Source organism: Haliotis cracherodii, unplaced genomic scaffold (genome assembly GCF_022045235.1).
Source record: "Haliotis cracherodii isolate W230 unplaced genomic scaffold, xgHalCrac1.p SCAF_13, whole genome shotgun sequence".
NCBI lineage: Eukaryota > Metazoa > Mollusca > Gastropoda > Lepetellida > Haliotidae > Haliotis > Haliotis cracherodii.
The window spans coordinates 12332568-12342748 of NW_027266268.1; the positions used below are offsets into that span (position 1 = coordinate 12332568).

General features: G+C 43.1%; 1 protein-coding gene across 1 annotated transcript in view; it reads right to left on the minus strand.

Annotated features, from left to right (window-relative positions):
* LOC139459629 (cell surface hyaluronidase-like) overlaps window positions 1-10181 on the minus strand; it is a 28734-nt gene extending 18553 nt beyond the window's left edge. Inside the window, exons 1-7 of the mRNA XM_071241210.1 lie at window positions 10029-10181; window positions 8025-8244; window positions 6787-6962; window positions 6120-6282; window positions 3668-3844; window positions 2566-2790; window positions 594-698 (exon numbers count right to left, since the gene is read on the minus strand). Of these exons, the coding sequence (XP_071097311.1) occupies window positions 594-698; window positions 2566-2790; window positions 3668-3844; window positions 6120-6282; window positions 6787-6962; window positions 8025-8244; window positions 10029-10151 (1189 nt within the window). The 5' untranslated portion in view covers window positions 10152-10181. The remainder of the gene's footprint in view (window positions 1-593; window positions 699-2565; window positions 2791-3667; window positions 3845-6119; window positions 6283-6786; window positions 6963-8024; window positions 8245-10028) is intronic.

The window sequence follows — 10181 nt, forward strand, 5'->3', positions numbered from 1 at the left end:
GGAGCCTGACCACCCGATCCTGTTAGTCGCCTGTCAGGACAAGCATAGTCGCCTTTACTGCAAGCATGTGTATCATTGGTGTAATTGCACGCTATTATTGCATGCTACTGTCGTCCTTACTCCTTTTGGACCCGTGGGGTAGCCAAATGGTAAAAACGTTCGCTCGTCACGCTGAAGCCCCGGGTTTGATTGCCAACATGGAAACAATGTGTGAAGCCCATTTCTGGTGTCCCCGCCATATTGCTAAAAGCGGCGTAAAACCATACTCACTCACTCCTCGCTACTTGAAATAGAATCACGAAATATCCGATGCATAATTTACGAAGATAGCCGCATGTGCTTATACTTACAAAGCGACAATAAGCCATTCAGGCGATAAGGAAATTAAATATTTCTTACAGTAACGACAAAATTTGAAAAGTGCGTTTTTAAAATGAAACCCATTTTGCTAGCGATAAAAATCATCATTGAGTTCTGATCTCGTGATTGAAATCCGGGTAAGGAAAGGCGGTCAAGTGAGGCAGTTTGTGAATCTCTGGCAGAAATAGACACGTGACACTATTTTAAGGACAAACTACACAGACTGTACATACGGTCGATCTGGACCTGGTTGCGATTACAGGTTGTACAGTTCCTCACAATGGCCGTCTCCAGCTGCCCCCACAAGTAGTCCGTCGACGTAATGAATATATGATCCCCTGAAATGAGCGAGTGTGTTGGGTTACGCCCTGCTTTGATCAGTACTGAAGGAGTGACAGAAAGATGTGGGGAAAAGGAAGGGTAACACAGGTCGTAGACATTGAGAACGGGTCTGGTCCTGATAACCAAAGGTCATAATCGGGAACAATCGGGGATTGGAACACGGAACTCGGGGATCTTGACGAGATCTTCGAGACCTTTTCTGAAAAATATCATATAACCTTTGTTGATCATAATACCTCGACATGCAATGTGCATGTGAACGGGTGATGTACCGTTATACGTCTCCCTGAGAGGGTCTGAATTGCCCCGTCATTTATAGTATTTTATACATGCAGACTTTTAAACGTAGAACGTTTTTCATTTTAAAACTTTGGCTAAACTTGCGAACTATAGCCAGCGATTAAAGGGATGGCGTACCATGTAGATAGCAGAGGTGCCGTAAGTCCCCGTTGTGTCTGTATGGTGGACTAAGTGTGGCGATCTATAGCTGTTTCTAGTTTGTGTTGTGAAGTGATAGTTTATCGTTTTAAATATTCTGCAACTGGCATTCAAAATATAAATGTGATATTTTGCTCGTTATTGTACTATTGTTGCTTTGTCCATCGGTGACGAGTTGGACATTTCCTAGTCACGATTTGACTGAAATACTGCCGAGGTGGCTATACATTCTAACCCACTCACTCACTTTGAGTGAGCGTGTGTAGTGTAAGGTCGCAATCGGCACTATCCACGCTTTATCACTGAGGTCTCATTTATCGCTTCAGGACCAGGAACTCAAGTGGTTGACAGAATGAGCAACGATCAAGGCGGTTTCGACACGCAATCATCCTGCACCACATATTGTAACAAGCCAACTGCCATTCACGACAACATGGCTCGGAGGAGAAAATGACAAATTTCGATAATATATTTGAACCCCCATTCGTGATGTATTTCACGCTTAAAGATCAAGCTTCACATCCCATCTACAATTTTGTGTTTATATGGGCATGTGATTATCACCTCTGAGCAGATTCTTTATACAGAACGTGCCACTCATATCTAATCATTATAGTTGGAAATCAATGTTTGTGCAGTGGTTCAAGCGTTGTTTCGACACACCGATAGCCATGGCTTGACTCCCAATTGGGTACAATGCGTTCCAAGCCTTGATATGGCAAGAATGTTGCTGAAAGTGTCGTAAATGTCATAATAAATAACGTGATGGACATCATGAGCATCGATCTACGCAATTGGTACACGATTCATTGCATCGACAAGTCAGCAAGCCTGCCCAGCCTCTTACGACAAGCATGGGTTGCTGAATTGTAACCCGGATCATAGTGAGAAACAAACTGAATTAACCTATTAAATGACATTGGACCCGCGAAGATCTGCGGTAGAATAGGTCTTCAGCAGCCCATGCTTGTAGTAAAAGGCAACTATGCTTGTCGTAAGAGGCGACTAAAGGGATCGGGTGGTCAGGCTCGCTGACTTGGTTGATGCATGTCATCGATCCCAGTTGCGTGGATCGATGTTCATGATGTAAGTCACTGGATTGTCTGGTCCAGACACGATTATTTACAGACCGCCGTCATATAGCTGGAATATTGCTGAGTGCGGCGTTAAACAACAAACCAACCAACCATCGGCGTGACGAGCGAACACCTCAACTACGAGGCTACTCCAACAAACAATAAACAAACAAACAATAAATGACATTTTTGTTACTGCAAATCAAATGGTCAAACATATACTACTCAAAAGAAATTAAAGAATACCCGATTCTTTCATATGACTATAGTTAATCTGTCATTGGGAGTAGTATATAAGAATATCTTTTGAATTTTACTATTAAATAACGTCACGTCATCACAGTATTACCTGGACGCCAGGATGTAACGTCATCGATGACGTCAAGTATGGGGTAGGCACCAGCGGTGGTCATGACCCGGAAGTTAACCCTGTCGCTATATTCGTGTTTGTTGTTGACATAGCTCCTGACAGAAAACTTCAGTTTGTTGTCCCATGACGTCATTGACGCTGCTGCTGCTTGACTCTCCAGGTGATAGTTGACCCCTACGTGCTCATCAAGAGTGTCCTGCTTACCTGCCGTGGTGAGATGACTACCTTACACCTCTCCGGCATGCATTTAATAGTTTACATTACATTTGGTTAAAATTAATAACATGTTTCTCATCATCCGTCCACCTTTTTTAATATTTGTTTCGAAAAAAGTTTACTGTTTCAACATAAATTTCGTTTTGCACCGGTTTCTAATATGTTGCACTACATGCCACCAAGACCAAATGAGCTCACTCAGTGTATTAGCGTAAGTGAGTGAGTGAGTTGGGTTTAACGTGATCTTAACAGTATTCAAGTTACATAAAGGTGTGTCAGCTAAATGAGCTACAGAGTGAGTGAGTATGTGAGTTTGGTTTCACGCCGCTTTGAACATTATTACAGTTGTAACAGGGCGTGTCAGCTTCCTGTGGAAAGTCCAAGTGATGCAGGTCTCAGACGTTTACCACTTTAGAGAAACCCACGAGTACGGGTATGGTGCTGATAGACCTAGAAACATAATCGGGGCACATCGGTATTCGAACCCACAATCATAATTTCAGATGTGCCGAAGGGACTCAACTCTTATCGAATTCCTGCGCCGCCCCCTTGTCCATTAGAATAAAAGTTACTTTTCTTGATTTGTAACCTGATAGAGACATAAACTAAAAAAGGGTAAAATCCTCCATACCTTCTCAAACAGTTTTGAAACAAATCACATAAGAAAACTAACAAGAATATATTTTTACCGCCCTTATCTCCAATCCTTTTTGACAGAGGGCATGTTCTAGCTGATAGTTAGCTGAGACATAAACAGTAAACTGGGATCGGCTCGTTTTCTGAGTAATATATTTTTTGTGATTCGCAAATATAACTACATTTCAAGTATGATTTCACAAGTCGTTTCTTTAGCAATTACACATACCTTTTTCTATGACCATAGCATATGCATCGCCTTTCTTCACAGTGCGGATCAAACCAGATCCCGTTACACGACCTTGGGTGAGTGTTTCGATGGCTTCGTAGACAGGTTTTAGGTCCACCCGGGGTTCGACCAGATTGGTTTTAACCGCCAACATGACAACGTTACCATCATCGGTGCCTGGTTTAAAAGGTTCAAAATACTTGTCATGTTGTGAGATCTTCAGAAAGATCGTGATACACACAACCAGCTTAAAACAAGAACTTCTTGTACTGTGCTGAAAAGATTTTATCAGTAGCCTGCACTGTAAGAATTTATGCAGATGAGTGAATGTTGTTTAACGTCGGAGTTAGCAACATCCCGGCTACATCACAGCGAGTAATAAACAAGTCTGGACTTGACAAACCAGTGACTGATGGTATGAGCAACGACCTGGACACCCCATCGGATGACACAGGGCAGGGCAGACAATGTAACCACCTGATCCCTCGTCATGGTCATAGGATGGAGATAAAACTTTCATTCGTGCTCATGGTTAAATATTTTCCTATAATATTTATCCTGATCATGACATTATAAGTAGCAGGATTTCTCTAAATGATTGGCCTTTTTTCCGAACAAATTCTGTTACTGCTTTGTAACAAAGCTTGTTACTCAACGGACACCTCAATACATGCAATAGTTATCACCCGTGGACGTAGTCTGTCATACAGACCCTGAAACAAATTTATCCAATGGAGCCCATGCAAGTCTACAACAGTTGGCAAGTCTAGATTACTGTTTGAAAATGAAGAGAGTCCCGGGGCTCCTTTTTATTATATTTTATCAAGACAATTTAAGATAAAACTGAGGGCCAAAAGAAACGTTACCAACACTAACTGATTTGTCATTTTGACACAAAGATGCCAACCTGTTCAAAAACAGCAAAGAACACATTTCACGAATTCAGCCTTCATGTTCTCTTTCGTTCTTTGTACGTGCTTTGCGGATTTGGGGAGATATTGGTGTTTTTCAGCAATTTTTTAAAACATTCTTTCCCAAATTATCGTGCAATTTCCTGGCATAAATTACGCACAGATCTGTTCCCTATCATTGGTTGCGATGATTAACACCAACGAACATGCCAAGACTGACCGCTGTCCAGAGGGAGAGAGCCATAGGTATGCTGCAGATGGGAGCGACACAGAGAGCGGTTGCCATTAACATGAACTGCTCCAAGATGACCATTACCAGACTGGTCGCACGTCTCCGACAGACTGGCAGAACCGCAGACAGACCATGGAGTGGCAGACCAAAGGTCACGACCCCGCAGGATGAACGCTTTTTACGGGTACTTCATCTGAGGAACAGATTTCTTACTGTGACGTCATCAGCTGCCAACAGCTTAGGACATCCGGTCACCAGACAAACAGTGACCAGACGCGACGACATTATGGTCTCCGGGCTTATCGCCCTTTCAAGGGCATGACCTTGACACGTCAACATCGACGTGCCAGATTGACGTGGTGCAGGCAAACTCAGCGATGGCAACAAAGGGAATGGCGGCGAGTGCTGTTTAGTGCCGAGAGCAGGTTCCAACTCTTCAAACCTGATGGGCGGACGCGAGTTTATCGACGACGTGGTGAACGTGCGGCTCTTTGTTGTGTCCAGGAGGTGGAACCTTACGGGGGCGGAAGTGTGATGGTCTGGGGCGGCATTTGCGGGGACGAGAAGACGGAACTTGTCATCATCGAAGGCAATCTGACAGCACAACGCTACATTGACAATATCTTACGGCCAGTGGTTCTTCCTTTCATCCAGCGTCAACAACTGACGGTGTTCCAACAAGATAACGCCACACCCCATAAAGCCCCTATTACTAGAGACTTCCTCAACGCTAATAACGTGACTGTCCTGCCGTGGCCAGCTCGATCACCAGATCTGTCACCCATAGAACATCTCTGGGACCAGCTGGGGCGCCGTCTTCAGAAACGTCAACGTCGTCCCTTCACGAGACAAGCGTTGATCGTTGCCCTCCGTTAGAAATGGAATCGGATACCTGAAGTCGATGTGAGGACGCCTGTCTACTCAGTTAAACGCCGCATTCGAAGATGCATTGCCGCTCATGGAGGTCATATCCCGTATTGAACGGTCTGGGCCGTCGTCACCTTAAAGTTGAAACCAATGTTGTTGATCGAATACTGGATGAATGACCCCTTGTCAAGAAATGTCCCTGTTGGGGGTCAAAGATTTTGTTGTTGAATTAGTAAATTCGCATATTACTGTTCAGAATGATGCATTTCTACAATACAATTGTTATTGCTGCTTCAAATTGCGTCGGTCATATTTTATCCTAGAAATATCGTTGGTAACGTTTCTTTTGGCCGTCAGTTTATTTATATTTCAGATGCTACATGTCTAACGTGGACGGTGTTATGTATTACACTATTTCGTAAAAAATAATGAAAACACTCACTATTAATTAGGCTAGCCAGGGCTGTTGGGTCGGACTTGTAGTGGTATTTATCATACTCTCCTAGGTAATAAGTTGCAAACGTTATGAAGTTGCCTGTCTTTCCGTCGAAGATGTAGGCGTTGATGCCATCCTTCCAGCTGCCGTCGTCTTTGTGCTTGCTGGTCTGTTACAGAAGTTGCCAGATGTTAAAGTTATGACACGGAATGTTTTAAGGAGCTATGTTAAAGGTTTGTTTCAGCAGAAGATGTTGCTTTCTTGTATTATCTATACAAATATATTAAAAATACAATTCACGATTATGAATTGTACAGAGTGAGTGAGTTGCGCCTCTTTAAACAGAATTTCAGTTATATCACGGCATGTCAGTTTACTAAACCCAACGAGCATGGGCATGGTTTTGATAAACCCCAAAACATAATTAGGGCTAATCTGGGAGTCGAACATTATCATAGATTTCTGGCACGCCTAAGGGACGCGACTCTGCATGGTGTATTGTGATGTCTTCGACGACTTGACCACCCGTGCCCAAAGTTGCAAATGACTTATGTAATATTGGAATATGAGTGAGGTTTAACTGGTGGCTGAATGGTTTAAAGGCGCTGTCATCTGTTGACTTCTAGGTAAACATGGTCTGGAATCGTACGAAACATCACGCTTGTAATCTTACCAAATGGTCGTACATGAGGCCATGGTTGACGTCCAACTTGGGCAGCGTGTTGGTCAGCTTGGTCCACGGCAGTTTCTCCTGCCCGTGCAGCTCCAGAGTGCCACCCGGCGCCACCCCGATAAACTTCTCCCCGAACAGGTGCTTGCCAAGGGTTACCTTGTACGTGCCCCGGATACCTAGCAACGGGCGGGGTTGTACATACATTACTAAAATATGCATACATAATCTTGGACGCGACGTTAAACCCCATTTCACCTCACCTCACACCTCATATGTTCAGCCGGTCGCTGTTATGGTCGCCAAGATGCATCTGGATATTGCTGACTGCGGCGTTTAACATCTTTCACTCAGTTGGATTATTTGTGATAAAGATCATTTGCAAAAAAATCGATTTTCTCACTATATTCATCAATAACATCTGAAACCCCGAATGAAAAGGAAACATTTAAACATTTGCATGTTCACGGAGTGCTTCTGAAACCTTGGTATACTATCACTAAAAGGTTATTGACGTTGCTCACCTCCGCTAGAAACGTTGTGATCAGAATTTTCGAATATTAAACCTTCAATGTAACTGTTAACAGAAAGCGACGTTTCAAACTTTCGTTTTTCACAAACCCCGAAAACGCTTGCAATTGTCAATGGGTCTAAACATTGAAACAGTTAAGTTTGAAATAAATTCCAAATTTGGTAAGACTTCTTCTACCGTTGATCCTTCCCTTGAACCCGGGATCGTATCTCACGTGCTTAACCATTGACTTACGTCAGTCTTAGCGCGTACGATGACTTTGACAAACGGAGACCAGGGTCACAAGGCTATCTTAGCGTCACGGTAAGCGTAACTCCCATACTTTAGAGCTGAGATCGTTTTGTGCAACGGAGCCCTACTGGATAAGAATATCATGATTTTGTTTCGTTAATGTACACTCACTGTCTTCTCAACCTACATGTGACCTGCTACAGCTAGAAACGTCATTATCTAGTAGCGTCAGGGGTGACTTGATACGTATGTTGCTACACTGGTCACGATATGAACTGAACGTTTATAATGAAGAAAAATGAACTCACGTTACAGCCATTTAATCTTGATGCAGAAAATACGTGTATTTTGTATCGCGGTACAGAATCGTCTGTATCGTGTATCGTATCTCAGGCCGCGCATCGGGATGCATCGGAGTTTCGATTATCGTCTCACGTATTGTGGCTGCTGTGAGGCGTCCAGTCTCGATCTATCTCACCTGTAAGGGTGATGTGAGCAAGGGCAGGAAACTTGCAGTCCTCGCTGCCGATGTCCATCTGGCCCTTGATGAGGATGTACTTGGTCGTGACGTTGTAGTCTCCATCCGGGCTCCACACTAAGCGACCACGTGACTCGATAGTGATGCTGTGGAGTTCCGGTGGGGACTCGTCGAGGAGGATATGGTCAGAAATGACCACCTTGGCGTCGCGCTCGGGTTTCTGGGAACGGTCGAAGTTGAAAGAGCATGGGGACCGTGAGATGTACACGTGGTGGGCGCCATCTTGTTTTAGAAACCTATACAAGTTTCTGCTTCTATCTGGAATCCTTATTCAAAATTTTATTGTCATTCAACGTCTTTAAAGGATCTTTTTGATAATATCGACGTTCGTTTAATTCTCGTTTTTTTAGAGAAATAGAGTTATTTGATAAATTTTGAATTTTGAATTGTTTTTAATTAGTGTGATATTATTAACAACTGATATTATTGAAGGCGGTGGCGCTCAGGGGGTTAAAGTAGTATAAAATTATTGTCCTTCCGACCGAGGCACGCAAGTCCATCTAAATAAAAGTTTATAATATCAACTAGTGTTATAATTATTTGACTATGGTTTGATCTTTTAATATTGGTTAGCAATGAATATGACCAATTGTGACCAAAGTGATGACATAAATCCTGCTGGGAATCATGCAGGAAGCAAAAGCACTGTAAGTCCCCGTGATCCACTGTTAGCTGGTCCAGCTTTTGTTGCCAGTGGTATATAACCTAGTTTTATCTGGCTACCTAATCTACTGAAGAATTCTTTGTTTTTATTGTGAACTTGTGTGTTTTATACATAAGCTGTGGTACGTGACTGACTGTTTTTCGGTCCTTTATCGACATTATTTAATAATAATAACTTGTTTTCATCGCAATATGGCTGCAATATTGCCGATGCGATGTAACATTTTAACTCACCCACTTATTCAAATCAGATCTTCAATGGAACATTGCAGACTTGTGGGGTAAGTGATTAAGAGATGAGTGTTTCTATTGCAAAACCTTTTATGACGTGTAGTCACTCAGTGATGTAAAATGCGGCGTACATCCTACAGCGCACATTGTCAGACTTGTATGTGTGTTACGGATAGAGCCGTTGCTCACACGATACACAGCGACATGACCCGTGAAGATCCGGGTTAGAACAGGCAAATTCCTTGCTTGTAAGAGGCGACTAACGGGGTCGGGGGTTCTGGCTTGAGTGATGCATGTCATCGTATCCAAATTGCGTTGATCACTCCTCACGATGTCAAACACTGGATTGTCCATTCCATATTCGATTATTTATAGACCGCCCTTATATAGCTGGAATATTGCTGAGTACGGCGTTAAACACATAACAGAATGTCTATTCAGGTGAAAGATAATCCTCTCGACGATAGGCTTTGTAGTACAGATATAAATACTTATGCTGACATGGAAACGGACATCTGGCAAACAGTTCATATAGGCTGACAAAAAGTTGGATTCAGACAAAGAAACAAACAACCCGGATTAAAGATTAATGATCATAGCAGTGCCGTAGCCAGCCGGGGGGCAGGGAGGGCAATTGCCCCCCTGGATTTTTTTTTATAGAAAACAGTTTTATTTGAATCATGAAAATACAAGTTGGAGACAAGTGATACTTGTACAAATATTTGACCCCCCTGTCAAAAAAGTTAACTACGGCCTTGCATAGAAGCATTTGTTTGTTTGTTTTTCATCGCGTACCACTCAGCAGTATTCCAGCTAGATGATGGAACAAATATTTTAGATGGACATCTTGAACATCGATGTACGAAAAATGGGATACAATGACAGGCAACAACCAAGCCAGCGAGCCTGACCACCCGATCCCGTTAGTCGCATCTTACAACAAGCGTGGGTTGCTTGGGACCTATTTTAACCCGGAATCAGGACAGGGGAAGAGTTGTGTCATGTAATCAGATGAGAAGTTGTTCTTGGGGCTTATAAAAGTAATTTTACCCGATTCCCAGGCCACGATGAAGTATGTGACCATCTCCTCAGTCCGGGATTTGTGTGAGGACAAGTCGAGAACGCAGCTCCCAGAACAGACAAGCAGACGACACTCAGAAAGACGGTCGCCATCTTGAATCAGTCAGTCCTATAATCGGCTGG